Source organism: Peromyscus californicus, unplaced genomic scaffold, assembly GCF_007827085.1.
Source record: "Peromyscus californicus insignis strain IS unplaced genomic scaffold, ASM782708v3 Scaffold_18__1_contigs__length_77618521, whole genome shotgun sequence".
Taxonomy (NCBI): domain Eukaryota; kingdom Metazoa; phylum Chordata; class Mammalia; order Rodentia; family Cricetidae; genus Peromyscus; species Peromyscus californicus.
Genome location: NW_026294480.1, coordinates 60,096,580 through 60,122,621, shown reverse-complemented (window position 1 = coordinate 60,122,621; position 26,042 = coordinate 60,096,580). Strand labels below are relative to the sequence as shown.

At 45.9% G+C, this 26,042-nt stretch overlaps 1 protein-coding gene across 1 annotated transcript; it reads right to left on the bottom strand.

Annotated features, from left to right (window-relative positions):
• Positions 1-2,214: 2,214 nt before the first annotated feature.
• Positions 2,215-23,806, bottom strand: Bhmt (betaine--homocysteine S-methyltransferase). Its single transcript, XM_052742841.1, has 8 exons — positions 23,679-23,806; positions 19,024-19,156; positions 12,064-12,182; positions 10,265-10,456; positions 9,764-9,911; positions 6,294-6,476; positions 5,191-5,419; positions 2,215-2,967 (listed from the first exon to the last, which is right to left on the bottom strand). The coding sequence occupies exons 1-8, from the start codon at positions 23,709-23,711 to the stop codon at positions 2,781-2,783; spliced, it is 1,224 nt and encodes a 407-aa protein (XP_052598801.1). The 5' UTR covers positions 23,712-23,806; the 3' UTR covers positions 2,215-2,780.
• Between the last annotated feature and the right edge of the window lie 2,236 nt (positions 23,807-26,042).

Genomic DNA, 26,042 nt, shown 5'->3' with positions numbered 1-26,042 from the left:
CATAAGAGACACCAGGTGGCAAAGAAAAACGGGGGGCCCACTCTTACTTGGCTCTCTCTGAAAGGTGTGCTGTTTTAGATCCATGTTCTGGGAGCAGGGGATTTAACTCCCAGAAAATTCTAGAAGTTTCTTTTCCCTTCATACACATCCCTGTGAAATAAAAATTGCTATTTTTTTATAGATGGGGAAATTGAGGTGTAGAGATTTTATACAAGACTAAAATTACAGAACTGCAGTGAATCAAGTTTAATCAAGACAGCCTCACTGCTCACATTTGCCTTTTTATTGCTTAACAATTTCATGCACACATGCAGTGTGTCTTGATGAAACCCACCCCTCCTCCCTCCTCCCTAGCTTCCTCCATGCCCCTGCTTCCACTTTCCCCTCTCAACTCCATGTGTTCTTTTTTAAACCGGCAGAGTGCCTAAGTGCGGCCAGGATGTGCTTGGGTGCACACAAATGATGACTGCTGGGGAAGGGGGCGGGGGTCGCCGCTCTTTTTTAACAGTTGAAAAAGGTTACAGTTGGAAGTACAATAACAAACGGCCTGGCGAGATCGGCCCCGGGGTGCGAAAGTGTCGCAAATGCTGTGAAAGTAACCGATCGCTTTCTGATCGGACTGTGGAGTGTTCGGCCCCAACGGAACACGTTTTTCTCCCTCCCTTCCCCCTCAGGCTCAGGTAGGACCAGAAAAGAGGGTGTGGAGAGGTTTTAACAACCAGAAGGAGTGAATGCTTGCCAGGATACAGCATGTCTAGGATTTCCATTGCTGTGGTAAAAGACCATGATTTAAATTTAAAAAAAAAAAATCTGGAAAGGAAAAGGTTTATTTCATCCTGAAGTCTGGGCAGGAACTCAAGGCAGGAACCTAGAGGCAGGAACTAATGTGGAAGCCATGGAAGAGCACTGCGCTTACTGGCTTGCTCACTTTTCTTTCTTAGATACACCAGAACCACCTGTCCAGGGTTGGCATCACACACAATGGGCAGGCCCTCCCACATCAATAAATCAATTAAGAAAATCCCTCAGGTTTGTCCACAGGCCAGTCTGGGGGGGGGCATTTTCTCAATTGAGGTTCCCTCTTCCTAAATGACTATCAGGTTGACATAAAACTAGTTAGCACGGCAGAATTTTCTGGTTGTAACAAGCGACGGCACACAGTGGCTGTGATTGCATGCACAGGACCTACACATGATCAATCTAACCGAAGATCACAGCAATTCCGGAGGGACTCATGAAGCCCCACCCCTGGCTGAGGAGCCACTCACTGGCAATTGACGGCTTGAAGAATCGGTTCTCTTTAGGGATATGGTCCTTGATTGGCTACTTATGCTCCAGGAGATGGTCTCACACCTCCCCCCCACACACACACTCAACATGTGCTCTTAACCACTGGGCCATCTCTCCAGCCCTGTCTTCTTTTTTTTTAATATTTACTTTTTTTTTTTGAGACAGGCTCTCACTATGCAGCTCTAGCTGGCTTCGAACTTGGTAAGGAGACCAGGCTAGTCTGGAACTCCCAGAAATCCTCCTACTTCTACCTCAGCATCTTGATTGCTGGGACTAAAAGGCATGAGCCACCTCCATGACTAATCTTAGTTGTGGACTTTAGCACATCTGGCATCCACTAAAACCAACGCAACTGGGCACACCTGTGAAGGGAATCATTTGGAGTGGGAAAAGCCACCCCGTATCTGGATCATTTGAGGTCAGAAGGGCCACTCTAAATGTGAACCGTAACTTCTTGTAGAAGCCCACATAAAAGGACATGAGAGAAGGAAGCCTTTGCTCTTTGCCTGCTTGCCCTCACTCTCACTGGCAGGTTCATCTGAGGCATGCCTTTGCTGGTGGAACCCACTTCTTTGGGATTCCAATGTATACTGAAGACCAGCTGAGATACCCAGCCTTGTGAACTGGGGAGACAGCCATTGTTGGACTGGCCAGACCACAGCCTGTAAACTACTGTAATAAATCATAAAACCACTGTAATAAATCCCCTCTTCATAAATATGGATTCATCCTATGACTTCTATTCCTCTAGAGACCCCTGATGATGCAGCCAGCACACTTGGCCACATCTCTCTTTTTTTTCAATTATTCTAGTCCCATATGATTGGTTTTCTCTGATATATTTACCTTGGGTGGGCCCCGTATCTGAAGTGTTCCATAGCATTAATCAAAACCATCAATGGGCCACAAAAAAATTGCCTTGAAGCTTTTCAACCAGCGTGTCTTTATTAATGAAATGGGATGGAAAGGGATAGAACAGAAATTCCAGAATGGATTATTCATTTCTTCCTTGTGGTTCTATGTTCTGTTTTACAGGGCTATTACATAAAATGTTTCTTAACAAGGGTCATACTCCAAAGACCCCGTGGTTCACTGCTAGTAGCATCTTAGATAAAGTTGGTTGCTGTGCAGTTTATGATGTGGTCCCTAAGTGGCTACTGTGTCCCATCCTCCTACCTGAAGTGGGGTTAACATCTGAGTGACTTGTCTTTTTGCTGCAGTGATCTCTGGAATGTCTGTTAACATGGCAGACACTTAGAAAATCTGTTTAGGATTTACTGTGGACTTTTCTTCTCTTGGTTTCTAGTATACTTCTAGAGCATCCTCTTATAACTGTAAAATGCTACGCGTGATTCTATTTTGTCTAGCTAATGCCAAGCATAGGTACAGGCTGGTATGGGCACAAGCGTTGCCTTTCAGCCACCTCTTCCTTCTCTGTGTACACTGTGGCCCAGACAGAGAAGAATTCACCCCAAATGGTGGCCCTGCAGCTACTGTGCAGATTTGAACTTCTGTTTCTCAAAGAGTTCCTTCAGCTGCTGCTCACTGGTGGCTTCCTTCTGCTGCATCAACTCCGAGGTCCCTTTGGTCACTCCCCAGGCATCTGGCTTGGACATTGAAGGGTTGTATGGTCTGCCAGAAGCTATCCGAAGATTCTGCCAGTACTCCTTCCTGGCCCTGGGGAATCAAAACACACATCAGGATCCACAATACACCCAAAGCACACACCAGGATCCCCAGGACACCCCCAGAGCCCTTATTAGTCTCTGAAAGTACGGCTGCGAACACGTGTTTATTAATCCAGACTAAGACATTTTTGCCCCTTAAATCTTTAGATCTTCTTTGAACCCAAGCATAGAGATCAAAAGTCTACAGTTTAGAATCAGGATAGTTTCTATCCAATAGATATGACCTTTCTGTCTTTGTGTCCTGGCCACATCTAAGAATCTTTTATTAGCTGGGGGGGGGGGGGTGGTGGTGGTGGCGGCGGCGGTGGCGCACGCCTTTAATCCCAGCACTCAAGAGGCAGAAGCAAGTGGATCTCTGTGAGTTCAAGGCCAGCCTGGTCTACAAAGCCCGTTCCAGGACAACCAGGACCACACAGAGAACTTTTATTAGAATATAGTAATTGTGTAAAATAATGTGTTTCATGATGGCACTCTCATGTGCGGATAACATACTTCGGTCACATCCACCCCTAGTTCCTTCTGTCACTCTTGCCCTGCACCCACATTTACACTCATCTGGAGACAAGCTGGTCCCTGTGACTGGATTCTGCCTCTACCCTTCTTTGTTTTATTTCATCTCTTTCAGCTTCTGGCCGCATCGTGTCTGGTAGACCTGCCCAGGAGTCTCAAAGGCCATTGCATTTGCTAAGCTCTTGGACATCCCCTTGGGGATGAAGCCATACGCTAGCAAGCACACTGATGGTAACGGACCTACCGCTCCTCGGCCTGGAGCCTGCTTTCTGGGAAACTCCATCTCCACTCTCAGACTCTCTCAACACCCCATCCTCTTTCCACCGCTTACTGCCTCCCCTCAGGCTGCCCTTTTGTCTGGCCATGTAACTCATCCTTCAAGATTCACCTTCCATAGGCTCCTCCATTAGCCCCCTTCTGCCTTTTGCCGCAGTGGACCATGAGCTCAGAGCTCACCCTGCCGTGCACCGCTGTACTTGAACTCACCATGCCATTTGAACTTTCTTGCTCATTTCTGTCTTTTAGGCTAGCTCTCTGGGGATCGGGCTGTGCCTTGTTGCTTCTGCATCCACAGCCGTGCCTGACAGATATCTGTGTTGAATCAACATCTGTTGAAAGCGGTAGAGCAGACCCCAGATCTTTTGGCCTGGAGCTCCCATCCTCCTTTTCTACCGGGTGGGATCCTATATAGCCTTCAAAATCCAGCTCTCAAGAGCCCTGTTGTAGAATATTGTTTAATTCTGTGGAACTGTGTTACTGTACCTGTTTAAAACACCTGATGGTCTGATAGAGAGCTGGACAGTCAATAGCGAGACAGGAGAAAGGATAGGCAGGGCTGGCAGGCAGAGAGAATAAATAGAAAGAGAAATCTTGGGAGAAGAAAGAAGAGAAAGAGCAAGAGAACAAGGAGAGGAGGATGGTAGGAGCCAGCCACCCGGCCACCCAGCCTCCCAGCCACCGAGCCACCCAGCCTCCCAGCCTCCCAGCCACCCAGCCAGTCACACACTGGAGTGAAAGTAAGATTTGCAGAATTAAGAAAAGGAAAAAGTCCAGAGATAAAAGGTAGATGGGATAATTTAAGTTAAGAAAAGCTGGCAAGAAACAAGCCAAGCTGAGACCGGACATTTATAAGTAAGACTAAGCCTCTGTGTATGATTTATTTGGGAACTGGGGGGTGGGCCCCCCAAAAGAATAAAAACAACTAACTGCAGAGCCCTTTTTCTGTGATCCCATCCCATTGCCTGTTTGTTTGTTTTGAGACAGCGTTTCTCCGTGTAGCCGTGGCTGTCTTGGAACTTGTTCTGTAGTCTAGACTGGCCTCGGATTCAGAGATCTGACTGCTTCTGCTTCCCTAGCGTTGGGATTAAAGGCACGCACCGCTACACCCGGCTTCAGCTCTTTACAATTCAAGTGATTCAGCGTTAGTGGAATCGTGGGTGGTGCTCTACTGGAGTACAGACCCACATCGGCATGCTGTGGTGGTGCTCTACCGGAGCACAGACCCACATTGGCACGCTGTTTAAATTACAATCTGTCTTGAAGTCGGCTCCCTAAATCACCTGGGAAGACGCTTTGGGAGCGGCTCTGTGAGGGGCTCTGAGGAGGAGGAGCTAGCCCACCCTCGTGGTGCAGGGAATGGGAAGGGTCCTTCCATGGCCCCGTTTGGACACAGGGGAAGCCGCTGGAGTAGAGAGGGACTGACCTTGCTCTGATCCAGGGTTTGGTGTGCATGTCCAAACCACTGCCCCAGCTGCCGTGTTTCTCTGAAGCCGGAGGCAAAAAACCCCTTTCCGGGGCCAGCTCCTCAGCAATCGCCCTGATGTGGTAGGGCTCGAATCCGCAGCAGCCGCCGATGTACCTGACGCCCAGGTTGTAGGCCTCTCTGGCGTATTTTTGAATATCCCATCGGGTCGCAACTCTGGGCTCCAGGCCTGGAACAAATGATATTGTGTCTGAATTCTTTTTATTAAAAAAAAAAAAATGAGAAAGGCTGGAGAGACAGCTCAGTGAATAACAACACTTCCTGCTCAAGCGTGAGGACCTGGGTTGGGACCATGTTGGCGGCTCACAAATATCTGGACTCTGCGGCACCTATACTCATGAGTGCACATACCCACACACAGGCACACATCTGTATACACATAATTAGAAATAAATCTTTAAAAAGGGTGGAAAACGAGAGGGTAGGATACCTGATGCCCTTCTCTGGCCTCCACATGTATGTACATGTCTACATGTAAACGTCTCTCTCTCTCTCTCTCTCTCTCTCTCTCTCTCTCTCTCTCTCTCTCTCTCTCTCTCTCTCTCTCTCTCTCTCTCTGTCTGTCTCTCAGTCTCTCACACACACGTACACACACATACACACATACACAATTAACATACTTTTTAAAGAGGGAATAGGGCTTTGGAAGTAAGTCATTTAGTCTTATTCTTGTGATTGAAAAAATAAAGCAAAGGGATGAAAGGATATTTCCTGAGGTCACACACCGCGGCAACAGAGCTAGAATCAGGACCTGCTCCCTACAGACCCCCACCCCGCACCCCAGAGGACGGCCTTTTCATCAACTCCGAGGCTGCAGCCGCTGGTTCGCACTGAAATTCGTGGTTGGTGTTGCCATGGCGGGCCGATCTGCCCCGCCCATGCCTAATGTGAAGTGTTGGCTGCGGGGACAGAATCGAGGGGCCAGAGATGACAGTACAGCCATCTCTCTCCCACGACAAAAGCTCTCTCTCCGGCTGCACGAATCCATCTGGGATTTCTCAAGCAAAGATAACTGAGACAATTTATAAGGACGTCTGTCTTACCGAAGGGGAACTCGGGGAGATCGATAAATCCCTGTTTGCCGCAGTCGGGGGTGTGGTAGGCCAGGGGCTGGCTCATCAGGAACGCCTTCAGCCGAGCGCCCTCCAGACCCTCCTTCATGAGCTTCACGGTCTGCAAGCTCGTGGTGGGGTCGAAGTGGCAGTTCACCCCCACGATGGAGGCTCCTGGAGGTGGGAGGGGCGGGTTAGCTGCGGGGAGATGCTGGGTTCTGGCAGGTTCAATGCTCCTGTCTCCAGCGGGAAGCGTGTACCCGGCGATGAATTGAAGGACAGCATTTGGTCTTCCTTCACTCACCCTAACCTCTGTCACCCCTGAGCAAGAGCGATCGCGAGCAGCCAGGAAGTGTTTTCTGGGAAAAGTGCTCGGAAGAGTCTGGTATAATTGAAGTGTCACTTAAGTACGTGGGGCTGTCCATCTTTTTTTTTTTTTTTTTTAATCATTATTAGAGGCTTTATTTTTTATTTTTTACTTTCAATTTCAGCCGTCAGTTTTTCAGGGTTTGACATTATGTGGCGAGCACGATAATTTTTCAACACTCCCAGCTGCTGCCTGGCGCCTGTGTTTACCATCACGCTGCTCATCTGAAGCCAGAATAAATGTCCTCTCTCACCAGGCATGTTTAATAAGTTCACAAAGACTTCTTGGGCACAGCAGCAGAAAGAAGAAAGGGAAAAAGTCCTTTGTTTTTTTTTTTTTTTTTTTTTTGAACTCTGTTTCTGAGAAAGAATTTTGTGTCTAGGACAAGTAGTTTGGGGGAAAAAAACCCTCTTCTGACTTGAGGTGACTAATCTGGTTAACACCTATCAGTCATGTGGACAAAGTTCTCATTTGCATATCAGCCTCTCAGACAGGAAGCTATACGGAGCTGTCACCCTTAAACGTGTGTGTTCTTCTGAAATCTGTTGTTGTGATGCTTGATTGAATTCGACAAATATGTTTTAGATGTCTCAAAAAAAAAAACCCACCCAAAATCCTTTTATAGTCATTATGTCCTGCATCTGGACCCAGGATGACCCGTGGTGGCCATCGTTAGGTATGATTTTGGAAATTTCCTCATTCAAAAGATTTGAAGGGGCAGCGTGCTGTTGCTCTATCCTCTCAACATGAGAGGATTTCCCATTACAGTCTCTTTCTTTCTTTCTTTCTTTCTTTTTTTGAATTTAAAAACATTTGGTAAAAGGTTGGGGGAGATGGCACCTGCTGTGAACACAAGAGGATCTGAGTTCAAATTCGGTGCCTACCAAACCACTGGCAAAGCTGTGGAAGACTGTAAGCACCACACTGGGGTGGGGGGCGGGGTGGGGACAGGCCAATCCCAGGCAGGAGCTTGCTGGCCACCCAGCCCACCTAAGTGGCAAGCTTCAGGCTCGGAGAGAGCGATCCTACCTACCTCTGTTTATTTTACATCTTCACTTGGAGTTTTTGTGAGACTAGGTCTCACTCTGTAGCCCAGGCTGGTCTCAAACTCCAAGCCATCCTCCTGCTTCAGCTTCCCTGGCACTGGGTTACAGGTGTGCACACACCACACCCATTCTCACCTGGATCTTGACCTTTTTACCTTGATTTTGAACGTGGAGTGCCCACAGCTTCTCTTCCTTTGTTTAATTTTTATAACGATTAATTAATTATATATTGGCTATTTATTAGATACTTGCTAGACGTAAGGTTCCTTGTAAGAGAAAATATAGATATAATGTGATCTCTGACATCACAGACTTTATATTTTAGCTCAGTACTTTCCAAGATTTGGCCCATGAACGTAAGGTTTTATGATGAATTAAACTAGGTAATGGCTATACATCACATTTCCTTCTTGGATACTGGCGTGACATAAAGATGTGTCAAGGATTCTGCTAAGTCTGCAGTGGAGATCCATGCACAGCTAGGTTTAGCATGGCATATTCTAAATACATCCGACCTACCAACATTTTCATAGGTGGAAAAATGCCAACTGCAGATATTCCAAATGAGTGGTATAACTAGAAAGTGATGTGCTCTCAGGGCCGGGCTGGCCATGTCAGGCACACGGAGATAAAATCTGAGCTAAACATCGGGAGATGGACTGGGTTTATTAGACAGGGGTTATTAAAAGTCCGTTATGTGACAGGCACTGTCCTAGCCACAGAGTGTTCAGACCTACTCTCCACCTTCACGGATGTTAATCTAGGGAGGAGGGAGAGTTTAAACAGTACATGAAATAAGTGAGGTTACCTTTGAAGGCTTATTGCTGGTGCACAGGACGTGAAGGGCCAGCAGAATGATGGGGAAGGGCTTGCTGCAGGCCCAGCATGCCTGCCAATTACCAACACAAATGATGGCGTTCCCTTTTGTCCTCTTGTAGACAGCTAACTTACCCCTCTCCTCATTTTATATTTCCCATAAAAGTTAGTATTATACCATTTCCTTCCTAAATATAAATATTGGTTACTGTTAATGGTAAGTATGAAAAAGATTTTTATGAACAATCACGAGGTGGGTAAGAACCGTAAATTAAACAAGTCACTGAAGTGTCTCTAGTTCACAGAGTGGGTCGTTCTTCCCCTGACACTGAGTTATAACTTGGATTTAAAATGCGACAGTTTAGAAAACAGCCTGTGAGTTTCTCCTAATTGAAATGAAACCCAATGTTAGGAACAGAAATTGGATAAAAAGATATATTAGGTGGTTAGTATTTCATATCAACATTTCTTTTGATTTATTATACCAATTACACGAAGCAAAGCAAGCTAGCCACTATGAGAAAGGAAAAACTTTGGCAAAGAGACAACTAACTTTGAAGTTATTAATGTTTAAAGATTCTCAGTTTGAGACACGTTTAAATAAAACACGATTTCTCCTAACGTTTCTTTGGACTTACCCGAACATTCTTCTTGTTTCTAAGCATTAAACCTCCAGCCATATGTCTGGCTGCCCCTTTCAAAAGGCTGCCATGCATTTGCTGTGGCTTGGGGATTAGAGAATGAAATTTGACCATTCCTTAAAAAGGTAAGTTGGTGAGTTGGGGAGATGGCTCAGTGGATCCTAACTTTAGAACCCCAGCAGCCAAATAAAGAGCTGGTCATAGTAGCACACGCCTGTAGCCTTCGTGCTGTTGTGGTCAAGATGGGCTTCCAGGAGCTCAGTGGCCAAGCCAGTCTAGCTGATCAATGAGCTCCGGGTTCAGTGAGAGACCCTGTCTTAAGAAATAAGGTGAAAAAGCAACAGAGGAGGACAGCCAACGTTTACCTTGGGCCTCCACATGTGCACACACACACACACACACACACACACACACACACACACACACACGAACATGGATATCCCTCCACGTGTATACAAAGTAAAATTGTGGCTTTTCTGTGTCTATTTCCTTGGCACATACCACAGGATGTATTGATTCCTGCAACAGTGCATTTTCTTTATGTTATTTTAAAAGGTCACTAGTGGCAAACTGACGGAAATGTATGGTTACCTGCTTTGACCAGACGCACAGCACACTCTCCGGGCGACACTCCATGCAGGTCTCCTTCAGGCCCAATGCACATGGTAGCCGCTATAGGTTTACCGGATGTTTTTAATGCTTCTACCGCCCACACAGCTTCTTCCACATGTTCAAAATACTGAAATCAGTGAAGGGAAGAACATTTTAATCATGTTTCCCACAAAGCAGTAAGAATGCCACTCTGCTATTACCTGAGGAACTGTCTAATGGTAACCCATTTACTAAGCAGTTTTGATGCAGAATAGAATGGAGTTGACAGTTCCTTAGTGTGAATCAAAGAAAAAGGTTTGATGATAATCTACTGTATTCAGTGAATTGAGTCAACATTAGCAGAAGTCTTAGATGGAAAAATATCTCAAAGCTAAATAGTATTGCTCTGTGTTGAGATCTGAACACCACCCCACGTTGACATGGAGAGAGCAGAAGGCTAGAGAAAGGGGTTTCGTCCGGTCATGGATTATCCTTGCTTACCTCAGCAATGAGGAAGTCCACATTCTTCTTCATGAAGACCTCCAGCTGTTGCTGGAATATTTTTTTAACTTCTGTTTCACTCTTACAGCTGAGGTATGAAGGCGTCTGGCTCACCCCTCCCGCAACCAAGGCATCCCCTTCATCAGCCACCTGACGGGCAATGTCACAGGCAGCTTCATTGACCTTATGCCCCTAGAGTGGGTGAGGAGAGGACACATCTAAATTTACACGCGAAACTGAAGAAAAAATGATTAGTTACATGCCTGCCTTTCGATTTTATTTTTAAAATCATTGTTTTTATCTCAGAAAACAAGGGTTGTGTAGATCAATGGTTTATTGAGTCCTGAACTTTGTAAAACTACATTAACAATCACGAAGACAATGGCAAGGCAGTGGTAACATCGAGTCTACAGCTCTTGGTCAAAAATCGATGAGATTTTATATGAAAACAGTTTTTACATGAAAAGGACTAATGCAGAATTTTCCAATTCCAAACCTGCACCTAGATCAATACTTAGCAAATTATTGTGGTGGTGACAGGAGATAATAGCCTTTATGATTAATAAGACTAAAATCCAATTAGAATGATGACCAAATTCATGACTACTGTGTATTTCTTACACAATAAATACATACCGAGTAAGGCCCATTCTAATCATTTAGACGTTTAAGATTGAGCCGGCCTGGAGGATGGCATTTCTGTTTGGTTTTTTGAAGTAGAATCACACTTAGCCCAGGGTGTTCTTGAACTCCTGATACCCCTGCCTTCATCTCCCAAGTGCGGGGATCACAGGCATGCACAACCCGGGCTAGCTTGTTTTGTGCTGAGATAGTCTCATCCTGTCACCTTCAAGCGACCCTCTCAACTCAGTCTCTTGAGTGCCCAGGAGTGCATGTGGGGCCACCTGATCTGGGGTGTAGCTTGTGGGCAGGGCTCTTGACTAGCATGTTTGAGGTACTGGGTTCCACCCCTCACTACAGACAACGGCCACAAAATCCCATTTTATCCTTAAAAAATAAAGCAAAACAGCGGGCTGGAGATATGGCTCAGAGGTTAGGAGCACTGACTGCTCTTCCAGAGGTCCTGAGTTCAATTCCCAGCAACCACATGGTGGCTAATAACCACCTGTAATGAGATCTGGTGCCCTCTTCTGGCCTGCAGGCATACATGCAGACATATACAGTAGTATATGTAATAAATAAATTAATCTTAAAAAAATAAAGCAAAACAAACCAACCACCTTCCCAAACAACAACAAAAATGAACAAAACCCCAGGACACCCAGCACCACAGGTCATTCAGACTGTCAGGATTTCAGAGCCCCCAATTGGTTTTAGATATGACAAAATCTCAGCCCTGATGAGCAAAGGGTTTGGCAATGACAGAAGCGACTGCCGCTGAACTGGGCAGTGCTCAGGCTTGCTGTCCCCTGTATTCTGCACGCCTTTGATCCCGGCACTCGGGAGGCAGAGGCAGGTGGATCTCTGTGAGTTCGAGGCCAGCCTGGCTGCATAGTAAGATTCTGTCTCAAAAAGGAGTGTGTGGGGATGTATGGACCTGCAAAGATGCCACTTTGTTTAGCAACGTAGGAGCAGGACACATTGTTGAGTAGACTTTAATCTGCCTCCGAAATGCCTTCCCATTCATCTTAGAGAGAGCACCTCGGCCCTGAGAATGCGAGTCACATGTCTCTTATTTTGGTGATAGAACAAAACTCTAGATTTTCTCTGTGGGAACTTGTGGAGTGGAGTATCTGTGGTGTCCTTCACAGGTAGTGGCCATGGCGGGTGGCACTCACAGATATCTTCTCTGCCACGTAGTTCCCTCTGTTCTCCAGCTTGTCTTCACTGGCGTAGAAAGTGAAGGTCTGCATGACGTTTGATCCGGCTCTGAGGAACTCCCTGTGAAGCTGGCGAACTGGAGGAGAGCACAAGCAGATCCGTGATTCCACCCACACACCCACGCGCAAGGCTTTCTAGGGGCTCTCAGGTGAACAAACATCAAAATGGCTGTTTCAGCAGCCTGGCATTCACACTGGGCTTAGGGAGGGGGCAACCTGGGTCTCCTGGAACCTCTCTCCAAGCTGCTGTGGCTAGATGGTTGGGTGGTTGGAGAGGGCAGGGGGTAGGGCCCATGGCACTGAATTTGCCCCTCTCCCCCATGTGTTCTTGGTTTAGTTTGCTCCTTGTCAACTTGTCCATGACTCGTTGCGGAAGGCACTAATCAACACGAGGAGACCAATCTGCTTTCTCGTCCTTGGGAATATCTCATGATCCATTCGAGGACACCTGACTGAAGCAGTGTGTGGAGGGGCTCTGTAGGAGCTGCTCACTACCACAGGAAGAGAAGTCATTGGGCTGCATGTTGGAGTTCCAGGTTCTTACAGGGTGGAAGTGGGAAGGCAAGCCCCTGTAGAGGGAGCAGCCTGAGCAAACACAAGGTAGGATCAGCTTTGGCATTTGGGGGATGAAGGAAGTCTAGATGAAGACTGAAGAGATGTGTGGGAAGTGTCAGGACACCAGTTGAGTACAAATGGCCTACGAGTCTGACACCCCAAAGATTATGCTCTGGACCTCAGGGATATGTGTGATTAGCCCAGTGTTTTCTGAATGATCATTTTGAGTTTCTGTTTGATTGTGTTTTGAGAAAGGGTCTTGTGATGGTTTGAATGAAAATGGCCCCCATAGGCTCATGTGTTTGAATTCTTGGTTCCCAGTTGGTAGAACTACTTAGAAAGGATTGGGAGGTGTGGCCTTGTTGGAGGGGGTGTGTCATTGGGGCTTGGTTTTGAGATTTAAAAAGACTCTCCCCATTTGGGGGTTCACTTTGCCTCCTTCTTATGAGAATGTGAAGCTCTCAGCAGGGTTGTGGTGATGCGTGCCTATAAGCCCGGTACTCTGGAGGCAGAGTTTGAAGCCAGCCTGATCTACAGAGCTAATTCCAGGACAGCCAGGGCTATGCAGATAAACCCTGCCTCAAAAAAAACAGAGAGACAGAGAGAGACAGAGACAGAGAGAGACAGAGACAGAGACAGAGAGATGAGCTCTCAGCTGCTGCTTTGGCAACTTGCTACCATGCCTTTTCTCTGTCATCATGGACTAAAACTGTAAGTGTAATTAAATGCTTTCTTTTCTAAGTTGCTCTGATCATGGTGTTTTGTCACAGTAATAGAAAAGTAACTAAAACCGGTCTCATGTAGCCTAAGCTAGCCTCAAACTTGTTCTGGAGCTAAGGATAACCTCCAACTGATCCTTCTGCCGCTATTTCTCAGGTGCTGGGATTACAGTGGTGAATCAGTGTCCTCCAGCATTAAAAGATGATTCTGTGGGTCACGGATTAAGAGCACCAGCTGCCTTTGCAAAGGTCCTGTGTTTGGTTCCCAGCACCCAGGCCAGGAGACTTACAAACCGCCTGTCACTCTGGGTCCAGTGGATCTGATGACCTCTTCTGGCCTCCCAGGGTACCTCCTCACCTCATGCATATAATTAATAAATAATAAATCTTAGGAGAGAGAGAGAGACAGAGACAGAGAGAATGTGAATGTTCAGTAAAATGGGAATTGGAGCACTGCCTTCAACTCTAAGCCCATAGATGAATGGCAAGTAGAAACACTTTCATGGCTGAAGACGTATGTGGAAACTGTCTCCCACATAGCTACCTATATTCAATTTACAAAGCTGTACTTGGCTCTAAAATATTGCCTCTAAACCTATGGTGCTTATCAGGCCCCCTGCAGGTTTTTTAAAAATGATAGGTGTGAGGGAGGGTCAAACCCACAGATATTCTAGCTCATTTTGGGTGGGATTCAGGCATTATTTTTGTCTTTCATTTTTATTTTTTTGAAGGTTCCCTGGTTGATTCTTGGTTTAAGCCTTGCTGAGAACTGTCATCCTAAGACAGATGAGAAGCACTCCTCTTATAGAATGAGAATCTTAGTGTTCGTGTTTGTCAGGGGAATTAGCCAGGCAAAGGAAGGGACCAGCAGCCTTGCAGATCCCTGGAATGTGTTCTGAACTGTCAGAGGCCTATAAAACCCAGATGAGGGCAGCTGTGTCAGAGACCGGGAAGTGAGCTGGGGCACTGGAGGGCAAGGCTGGAGTGGTGCCTATGCTCCAGTTGAGTGCCTAGACTGCAGAAACCCACGGTTTTTTGTTTTTGAATGGACGAACCAGTGAGAAAAAAGCTCCCCTACTTTAGAAAACAGCTTCCCAAGCTTGAAGCCAACCCTTTCATGATTTTCCTCTCTTTTAATCACGGGAACTTCAGCTCTCCGTGGGAAAGGAACTTAACCACGCACCTAAGCTTTAAAGCTCGTTTTAATTAGCCCTGGAATCAGATAAAAACAGCACATAGGGAGCCCCTATCAAACTAACGCTGAGCTGCTGGAGTTGGAGAGGAATTTTACCGGGGATTTAGGAGTACAGACTGAGACCCCAGGTACTAGGATGGCATGATTTATAATCAGAAAGTCCACCAAGGTGGTCCACGAGTGGATTTCTAGAAAGCCCACGAAAACATCCTGGAAGGAGATGTTTGTGTACCTGTTTGTGTACACGTACATTCTATAATACAGAAAGTCTATGTTTTTATAGACTTTCCTAGGGAGCCCAAATAACTGAGACATCTCTTTACTTTCAACCAATTTGTTCCTTCATTCTCTCTCTCTCTCTCTCTCTCTCTCTCTCTCTCTCTCTCTCTCTCTCTCTCTTTTGAGACAGGCTCTCACTATGCAGTCCTGGCTGGCCTAGAACTCACAGAGATCCCCCTGCCCCCCGCCTCCTGAGTGCTGGGATTAAAGGTGTGTGCCTCCATGTCCAGTTGAGAAATCCAAGTTTTTGAAATTTCAAGCCTATTCTACAACAGTGGTTCTCAACCTTCCTAATGCTGCCACCTTTTAATACAGTTCCTCATGCTGTGGTGAGCCCCAACCATAAAATTATTTTTATTCCTACTTCATAACTGTGATTTTGCTAGTTATGAGTCATAATGTAAATCTCTGTGTTTTCTGATGGTCTTAGGCACCCCTGTGAACGGGTAATTTGACCCACAAGAGGCTGCGACCCACAGGTTGAGAATCACTGCTTTATCAAGTCAAAACTATAATCCAGTGGAATATTAAGTTGGCAGAAACATCACTTGGGAGCAAAAGGTGACCTGAACTAACACGAAAGTATGGGTGTCAGTACTCATATACATTGATGTTTAAAGTAATGAGGTTTGGGTGTAGTGGATTTGGTAAACCCAGCACTGGAGGCTGAGCAGAAGGATCATGAGTTTCAGGCCAGCCTAGGGAACTTAGGGACACTCTGTCTCAAAAAATACAAATGAATAGAACATATGAATAAAACATAATCCAGGGCTGAAGAGGTAATTCCATGATAAAGCACAAGCCTAGCATGTCTGAAACCCTGAGTTCAATCCCCAGTACGGGGGTTTGGGGGTCAACACATTTAATTGAGGGGGTTGCTGTAGGACCCTATGGGAGTATTGTACAACATGCAGCATATGCACTATAGAAGCAACTTTCTGAAATCCTCACATTTCTAGAACTCAGGGCCTACATCTGATCCCCACGTGGTTTGCATGGGGGTCATGGGACCATAACACAGCCTTTCCTTTCTGGTTCTGCCTCCAGCACTGAACATTCAGGTCTTGCTGCACTTGCATAAAGTGTTTCACATCAAGTCCAGCTTACAGGAAACCTCCTCAGGGCCTCTGTCAATTCTAGCTACTGCTCAGTCAAACTTAACAAAAAAAAAATCACCGGTAGACACATAGTTTTATTTGCATAAAATATACATGCAACTGATCACCCCACCCATTCAGAGAGTGAGTATTTTTTCTTCTTGTTTTTGCACGGTACTAAGGCGTAAACCCAGGTCTTTCTGTATGTCAGGCAAGTATTCTAATACTTAGCTACATCCCCCCAGCCCTCAGCATCAATGTTTCAAATATATATATATATATATATATATATATATATATATATATATATATATATATATATATATATATAAAACCTTCCCCGAAAAGGCAAACACAGCCACCATCCTGTAAGAATGGTCCCAGGAAGGATGTGTTACAGATCTGTCTTTTCTGACCCTGCTACAGACAGAAAATGAACAGTTTCTTTTGGCTTTCTTTCTGTTTTTCCTTTGCAGTGTTGGGGGTGATGGCCTGAAGGAGCTCCAACTTCAAAATGTTTTTCAGTAGTTTCCTCAAGCCAATGATAAGCATTCCCACCCACCAGGAGTGAGTACCCCACCCTCGTCATTGGTAGCTCCTGGCAGGCTCACAGGGAGATACAATGAAAATGTTCACCTCTGGTGAACTGTGGTGACTGCCCCTGAAAAGGGGGGCAAAAGGGACAGTTTCCCAGATGGATGAGAGGTCTGCGGCCATGTTCTATCTGCTGTGGAGTGCCATCAACAGACTAGAAGAAGATAGTGAAGGATTCAGGGTAAATTATCCCAGCTGAAGGCAGAGTGTGGAGGTCAGGACCTCCTGGAAGGCTTGGTAGAGGCTCATCTCCTGTATCTAGAGAGCAGAAAGAGCTAACCATCTAGCACCAAAGTTACACAGAAGCGGAGCTCCTGAAGGCTGGAGTATCAACCAGACAGGCCTGCTACGCTAAAGTCAGGGTACCGATTAGAGAGAAATGGGACCTCAAGACAGGGGTGATAACGTGTGAGTCGATTCATGCAAGAACTCTGAGAACACAGATCCCTTCCAGAATGCTCTGGGCCAGAGAAGTAATTCATTCCAGGTGTGTGGGAGCCCGTTCTCGGGTTCCTCGTGGCTTTACCCAGCAGGTCCACATAGAGGATGATTAGGACCACGGGCCTGAGTGCAGGTGTCTGAGATGGTCTGCACTTGGCTGTGCTGGGGGTGGAGGTCTTTTGCTCCACCCCCTGGCGTCTCTATAAAAACCCTGGGGCAGAGACAGTCGGGGCCTGTTGGAATAGGTTCCAGGCCCTCTCGAGGCTATCCTTTATTTTCTATCTGTTTATCTCCTCAAGATTCTCCGCAATGAATCCTTCTATCTAATATTTCCTGCTGCTCGCACTCAAGAAAACTCTGGGGAACTGTGGGGGTGGTTGGGTAAACGCCCCACACAGGTGTGTGTGTGTGTGTGTGTGTGTGTGTGTGTGTGTGTGTGTTCCAGAGGTTGATAATGAATGTCTTTCTCAATTGCTTTCTACCTAACTTTTTGACATGGGGTCTCTCACTGAACCCAAAGCTCACTGGTTTGCTAGCAAGCATCGGAGATCCTCCATTGATGCCTCCCCAGTGTTTGGATTACAGGCATCTACCTTTTTATGTGGGTTGTGTTATGGGGTGGGGGCAGAATTCAGGTCCTTGTGCTTGAGGAGCAGCACAAGGGTTGTGGGATATTTGTACACTGAGTGAAGAGGTATGGCTGTGATTGGTGTAATAAAGAGCAGAGTGGCCAGTCGCTAGGCAGAAGAGAATAGGCAGGATTTCCAGGGAGAGAGAGAACTCTGGGAGGCGGGCAGATGCCAGCAAAATGTGAAACCAATCAGACATGCCGTACAGAGGAGAGGTAAGCAAATGACGAGGCAGAATGTAGGTTAATCGCAGCAGGTTCATTGAGTTAGAAGAACTACTGGGGAAAAGCCTAAGCGAAGGCCAAGCTTTCATAATTAGTAAGAAGTCTCCATATCATTGTTTGTGAGCTGGTGGTCCCGACGAGAAAGTACAACTACGACTGAGACATTTGTCCAGTCCCAGTTCCTCCCATTTAAAGATGAATGCTTTCCTTTTGCTTAGAAATCTGCAGAGAACTTGGCAGTGGGGGCAAAGACCTTTAATCCCAGCTCTCGGGAAGCAGAGGCAGGCAGATCTCTGTGAGTTCGAGGCCAGCCTGGTCTACAGAGCGAGATCCAGGACAGGCTCCAAAGCTACACAGAGAAGCCCTGTCTCAAGAAAACAAAAACAAACAAACAAAAAAGAATCTGTAGAGACCTCTGCCTTGGAAGACAGCAATTGTTCCTTCCTGGTTACTATTGATTGGTGGTTTAAAAAGTCAAATGGGAATAAGGTGCGTGGAATGGGTAGAGACAGGCAGGTAGTTGACTGCAAACAGGCCTGGGCTGAAGTAATGTGAACGGAGCTAGTTGTTAAATATACGATGGAGGGACATGATGTGGTACCACGGACCCTGACATGTACAAGAGAAGGACAGGCCCATGAGGGAGAATGATCAGAGTTTGGTTGGAACAAAAGATGGAGGGTCTTCATGAGATGGAGGAATGGGAGGACTACAGAGAGGGACAGGAAGACAAGAGGTGGGCGTCAAGAGGCGGCTTGTTGTCAGCGCATCCTGTGTGGACATCTCCTGGTAATGGTAAATTTTAGGGTGGGTGGCAGAGGTATGACAAGGGGAAAGTTCCCTGAAGAGGAGATTCAGGCGTTACCAAACTGCTGGGTGGATTGTCCGTATGAACAGTGAATACACAGAGATTGGTGAGGGGGGAGAGGGGCAGAGAAAAAGGTGATGATCCACGTTCTAGACTCATCTAAAGTGAAGGGCCGGGACCAGGTGGTGGGTTGTCTGTAGAAGCAGGGACAGCCTTTGTGCTTTGCAGCCTGCGAATCTGCACCGATGGCTGCCAGTGCTCAGGGTCAACAGCAGGCATAGGAAACATTGCAAGCATGCACCTGCCTCGTGGTTGGCTCTTGAGGTTCATTCAACATAGCACACATTATCGAAGTTTTCAATGGAGCGTGCACCAACCTGCCTCCGGGTGCTCCACAGCAGCTTCCGGGGTCCAGGGTCCGGCCTTGACGTAGCCCCTCTTTTCCAGCGCAAAGACAAATCCTCCATCTCCGATCACAACTTCTCCAGCGTTTAAACGTTCTAAGATTCCCTGAATTTACAGACGAGGAGAGGAGGGAGTTGAGTTTCAAAGACACTTTCTATCTTCGGTGATTTTGCACATGTATTCCTGAGAAGTATAGTGTCTCTAGCACTCTTAGTGTGAATGCCTTTCCACCTTTGCGAGGATGACTGGCTAACTAGAACATCAGTGATGGGGCTGGAGAGATGGCTCAATGGTTAGGAGCACTGGCTGTTCTTCCAGAGGTCCTGAGTTCAATTTCCAGCAACCACATGGTGGCTCACAGCTATCTATAGTGGGGGTGGGTGGGTCTGATGCCCTCATCTGACATAAAGGTGTACATGCAGATAGAGCAATAAACATACATTAAAAAAAGAAAAAGAAAAAGAAAACTTCAGTGACGAGGAGAGTTTGAAATGTTGCAAGTCCAGAGCCAAATCATCCTCTTAATGGTCATTAATTGTCTTCCTCTGTACATGACCTAACATCTTTGTGACACTTAGGTAAATCCTCTGGAATGTTCCAACAGACCCCCAGTTTCCAACCAACCAAAGGGCTATGAATGCTGTCAGATAGTGTCTGAGGCTGATAACAGAGTTTCTCTGCTTTGCTGTAACTGGCCTACCTAACATTTCCACCAATGTATTTAAAGAGTGCCTTTGCTTACGAATGTCTTTGTTGTATGGCTATAAAACTTTGTCAAGCTGGTACGATAATGGAATGTGGAATCTAGAGTGACTTGAGCCATAACCACTCAGAGTGACTCCAGAATAAACTGTTAGGTAAGAGCTGTGTTTTTGCATCAATATCAGAAAAATATATTTATATTGTATACATTAATTTATTATGGGTTTTATACATTACTTTATTTAGAATGCTCAGCTATTGAAAAATTGGTATATTCATGTGTATGTGCTGGGTTTGTGGGTATGTGCATAGCCTGGAAGTCTTTCAGTACACATGATAAATTACTTGGAGCTACAGCACAGTGGTAGAGCACTTGCCTAACATGCCCGAGGCTGAGGGTTCTATCCCCAACAGGATAAAAAAAAAAAACACAAATTTTTCCCATTTGTATATATATTTTTAAATTTTGCATACTTATGGGCATAATATAATAATTCAGTTCATAAACAGTGAATAATGAGCAAATTAGGGCAATTGGGATTTCAATTTTATTAATCATTTATTATTGGGGGGGTTGGGATCCTTAAATTCTTTTCCTCTAATTCCTTATAAAATATGCAATAGATTGTAGACTATGGCCACTCGGAGAAAGCCCATCTTTTTTCTTTTTTAGAAGTGCTGGAAACTTAGCTCAGGAGCTGTGCATGCTCGGCAAGACTCTGCTACTGAGATACATCACCAGGGGTGCGTGTTCTTAAAGGATGACAGCCCATCTTCTTGCTCTATCAATAATGAGAGAGAGGCTTAACACTGCCAAAGATGTGGGGGTAGCATAGAGTGCTGCGGTAGAAGACCGAAAAGTCACATGACACCTGGGACAGCTAGAACAGAGGTGGCCAAATCTCTTATGGGCTCTGTTCTTGGCGTCCTCTGCAACAGCAGATCTGTTATGCACCCAGGAGTCTGTAACTACGTGCATCCTGTACTCCATGCCAAGAACAGGGAAGCGACAGGCACAGCGTTCATGAGATGACTTCCAGTCCACTCTCCATAGCTACTCCATTTCAGTGCTGTGGAACAATTGCCACTGTGCCCAGGTGCAAGAGATGAATTTTGAACTGTGAATTGGAAAGGAGTTTTATGGATGTGAAGGTAATTTACTAGTATAACTGTTTTTCCAGTTTCTAAGAATCACGAATTTTAAATTAAACATACCATATCTTCAAGTTCTTTCTTTGATTTTAGAAATGGGGAATGAAAGTCTCTGAATAATTTATTCAAGATCCTTATCACTTGCATCCTTAAATGGTTTCTAGATTTCATTTCAGGAGGTGAGGGAGGGAGGGGCAGCTCTGAATAATTCTGAGGGATACATTGGTATGTGCACACTTATTCCATTCTGTTTACTAGCCACATCTGCAGATTTTTAGAAAGGAGAAGAGAGCATGGGCTACATAAACAGCATGAGGAATCACAGGCTTTTGCACCAAAATTCCTGTCCATTTTCTTAGCGCCTCCTTCATTTCAACCCTCCACAGCCCCACCCCATGCCTTCTGACAGCAAGTGCTCAGAAACCATTGACATTTTCACTGTGGAACTGGAAATTACATGGGGGTGTATGCTACCTATTGCCTTAGTCTGGAAGTCTGGGAGTTAACAAACAGCTATAAAGATATAGAATTGCTCATGTGCAATTTTGAAATCCAAATATTCATCATGACTACAATGTGTCTAAACACTACATCTTAAATTAACAAGTATATATGTGTATATATATACAAATTAACAAGTATATGTATGCATATACACACATATATACATACACTATGTATACATATATAGTATATGTATGTTATGTGTGTGTGTGTGTGTTTGTATATATCACTCACATGAACAATGGTCCCATACATAAGCTATGACTCACTTTGGGTGGAAATAACTAGTGACATTGTGGCAGTTAACAGCTCTCCCTGAACATGTTTTCAAATTTAGTACCACAGCACTTTAATACACAGCATAGCCAGAAATCTGATCTTTGGAAATAGGGGGAGTGGTGATTTAATTATTATGCCAATCATATGGCTGAGTGGTTATCAGCATACACTTAGACTCTACTAAGTCTTTAGTTACGTAGACATCAGAATTTCTTTGTTCCTAAGCTAAACAGTGGAATGTGCTATGAAAAGGTTAGTTGGTGTGTGTGTGTGTGAAGAATTATTACAAAGGAGTATATGTAATATCATTTTATTTTTTAAAGTATGTATCTGCCTAGGTAACTAGCAGAATAAAAATATCAAAATATTGCAGGCTCTGTTCTTTGGGTTTTATCCAGTTTTTTGCAATGAATATGTGTCCTTGTAACATCTTTTAAATGCAAATATGTAGGCATATTATTGCCCTTGTTTCTTGTTTTAACATTTATACAGAAACAAGGTTATTGGGGAGGCACCCTTATGCCACTTGTTTCTTGATAATTCTCTAAAGACCACCCCCCAACACACACACACACACACACACACACACACACACACACACACACACACACACACAGTTACTGTTTTTTCAGACATGTGTCACTGTGTAGGCTAGGCTGGATTTGAACTGTGGTCTTCTTGCCTTTTTCCTGGGATTTCATCCACATGCCATTAGAAGATTCTAAGCTTTAGTTTGGGAAGTGGATTAGAATCCATGGTTCTACAAATGGGGCCAAACTCCGTGTGTGTGTGTGTGTGTGTGTGTGTGTGTGTGTGTGTGTGTGTGTGTGTGTGTGTGTGTGATGAGTCCCTCTTTGCAATCTTTAAGGGACATCAATGGACTGTCAGTAATTCAAAAACATGAGCCTTACATCCTTCTCAAATTTTAACAAGCTTAGCTTTCTTCCATGAGGGGGTGTCTTTCTGAATTGGGGGCTCTCCTTTTACAAACTGGGCCACCCAGGTGTTTCTCAGCAGGACATGCCTTGCTTGGGGGGCGGGGGAGGCGGTACTGAGGGGTATAATCAGCCTGGCTCCATCTGTCTCCCAGACATCTCCTGGGGTCTTCTGTGACTGGGTTTGATATCAGAGTCAAGTTTATTCCCTCCTCCCCGTCCATCCCTCCTCTCCCTAACCCAGAAGAAGGTCTGCTTTGTACTGAACTCCTGTGTCCAGCGGTACCCTGGGAAGCAGCAACGTGCTTCTTGTGAGACAGGAGTGCGACCCGCAGGCATTTCGGTTTTTAGAATTCTATGAACAGCCCTTCCTCAGGGTCTTACAATCACTCTACTTATTCTTTTCCGAAACTATTTTTGGTGTAAGGCATTTTTCTGTGGTTGTTGAGACAAACTGCAGGTGAAACCTACCATCACGACCCCGCGGTCCTGTCCTCCTGGCCGCAGCTGGCGGGATGTCGGGTGGGAGGTGGCACGAGCCAGGAACCGTCGGGCAGTCAGGCGGGCTCGGCCGCTGCCTGCCCCTCCTGCCCCTCCTGCACCGACACACCGCAAGCCACCAGCCAGGGCCACCTCCACTGGGTAGGAAATTGCACCCTGGGTCTGTGAGCAGCTTCTCGGGAGAGTTCCCTGGTCTTTAGGGTGCTGCACTCACGAAGTGTTGAGAGTCTGAGGGGGCTGAAGGGGGCGCCCTGACTTCCGAGGTGGCTGCGGGGGTGCCTTGGGTCCAGAAGGCAATCATCCCACACATCGGGGTGCACCATGGTCCGAAGTGGAGCCGTGGGGTGCAGGGAGACAGAGGCTGCCTATAGTGTAGTGCGTTCTGTAGGAGAAGCCCTGGGTCACACAAAAGTTCTGGGTGTCCCCTCTGACCAAAGGCCGCCAAGGAGGAGGATGCTGGGCCACAGGCGGGCTCCAAGCACCCCTCGGCACCGTTGGGGGGTACCCAGCTGGTGGTGGTACTGAGAGCGCTCTCAGGCTCCCTGCAGACTCACCCTCTTGGCCTTCTTGCCTGCAACCGGTGCCATCTTTCCCGGGTAGTGAGTGGCTCTGGACACAGCAGCGGACTGGAGGCGAGCGGTCCGTAGCAAAGCCTGTGCTGCCCGGTGGCTGCAGTCTCTTTATACAGTGGTTTGGTTTCCCCAGCCTTGACCAGGTCCAACACACCGCCTCAGGCGTGGAACACGCCCACCAGCCTTTGACTCAGGCCAGCGGCTAGCTGGGAAGCTGCCTGGCTGAGGAGATGTCGAGATTGGTCTCCGAGATGGGTGGAAACGCGGAGAAGTAAGATAAGAAAAAAAGTACTGAGGTCGCAGCTTGCTCATCTACACACTGCCCTTTTGGCCAGTCACAGGTCTCTGACCTTGATCTGGGGTCAGGTACCCATGACCCACTTAAGCTGTCAGACCAAGCTCCTAAGAACTCCATTCAGTGCCCAAATATTTGACAAAGGCGAAGATTCGAGATCGTTGCATGAGGATGTGACATCCTGCAAGAACTTCGTTCAGAGTGTAATCTGCATGACCTACACCTGGCATAAGGAACACAGACTTGGCATTTACAGAATCATTCAATGCCAGTCCTCAAATAGTGGGTACGCTCTCAGTGACCTCACCGTCCAACAGGCTCTGCAGTTTCTAGTAAGAGTGACTTCTGATAGGAATGCCTGCTCTATCTCACAAGCTCAGGGTCTTGCATGTCAACAGCAAAAAGGAAATGACTTTGAAAACTTTAAAATTCCGCATGAAAAACAAAGGCAAGCAGACCTGAGAGGAACCGGAAGCAGCCTCAAGCGCAGCGCAGGGTAGCTGTCTGTGGATCATAGAATGGGGACCGTTTTTAACCTGTTTTCTGTTTTATGATATTTCCCTAAATACTTTTAAAATTATAACAATGATTTAAAGACACTGGAAATATCACTTTTAAAAATCGTACAACATACTAGCAAATACAAGACAACAAAGTGTGAGGGTTTGGAACCTTTTTATCTAAATATAAAAGCACAGCAGGAAACTCTCCATGTGGAACAATGGCCTCAATTTCGCACATGTGGAAGAAATTATAGTAGCGGATAACAAATTGATAGAAGTTTAAGGTGGTATATGAATGATATACAACTGAGAAAGCTTTTTAAAGCCTGTTTTCCTCTGACGAATATGCAAAACTTAAAATGGAAAAAAAGCCGGGCGGTGGTGGCGCACGCCTTTAATCCCAGCACTCGGGAGGCAGAGCCAGGCGGATCTCTGTGAGTTCGAGGCCAGCCTGGGCTACAGAGCGAGATCCAGGAAAGGCGCAAAGCTACACAGAGAAACCCTGTCTTGAAAAAACCAAAAAAAAAAAAAAAAAAAAAAAAAAAAAAAAAATGGAAAAAAAAAGAAAGAATATATTGAAAGCAATTCAAGTGACATTTTTTTAACTGCCCCACCTATCCTACAACCCAAGACACTATCAGGAGCTAGCAAGAATGAGGCATACATTGATGTCATCTTTTGCAGTGCCCAGATCTTCCACCGATAATGTCCTGGAGAATCTAAGTAGTAATAGCAGTTAGTTAATGGCCTCACTGGCTTTAGCGGTAACAGCCAGTGTTGGTGGAGAGCTCTGGGGCCTCAGGGACGGTGCTGGGCTTTTTTGCACCAGGCACTAGAGGGCTCTATCAGGATTCTGCCTGTCAATAAAGCCAACATCCTCACCTTTACAGGCCATCCAGACTCAGCAAAACTGTGTGGGTTTTAAACTTGTAGCTTTGCGCTGGAGAGATGGCCCAATGGTTAAGAGCACTGGCTGCTCTTTCATAGGATTCAATTCCCAGAACCCACACGGCAGCTCACAGTTGTAACTCCAGTTCCAGGGGATCTGATACCCTCATACAGACATACATGCAGACAAAACACGGATGCACAGAAAAGAAAAACTAGTAGCTTTAAGTTGAAAACAAACCATGAAGTTTTAATAAATAATATAGATACACAGCATTTTTTAAAAGATTGTCCTAGTTGCTGCTGCAAATTCAAGTCCTTGCTCTGGAGATAACTATCTTTTTAAAAAAAAGATTTATTTTTATTACCTTAAATTATGCATATGTGCTTGTGTCTGTGTGTGCATATAAGTGCAGGTGACCATGAAGACTTGAGGCATCAGATCCCCTGGAGCTAAAGTTCCAGGTAGGTAGTTGTGAGCATCTGGATGTGGGATGCTGAGAACCCACCTCAGGTCCCCTGGAGGAGTAGGAACTGCTCTGATCTGCTGAGCCACCTCTCCCAGCCTAGGAAGTCCACTATTTTCCTAGGGGAATGTTATGCCCATTTCAGTATAAGCATGTATATTAAAAATCGTATCTGAACATGGAGACTTTTAGC

Coding starts and splice junctions, on each gene's coding strand:
- Bhmt (XM_052742841.1), bottom strand. CDS start 23,711: ATGGCACCGGTTGCAGGCAAGAAGGCCAAGAGG. Junction 19,157..23,678: donor CAGGCAAGAAGGCCAAGAGG/GTGAGTCTGCAG, acceptor CTGTAAATTCAG/GGAATCTTAGAACGTTTAAA. Junction 12,183..19,023: donor TGTGGAGCACCCGGAGGCAG/GTTGGTGCACGC, acceptor GCTCTCCTCCAG/TTCGCCAGCTTCACAGGGAG.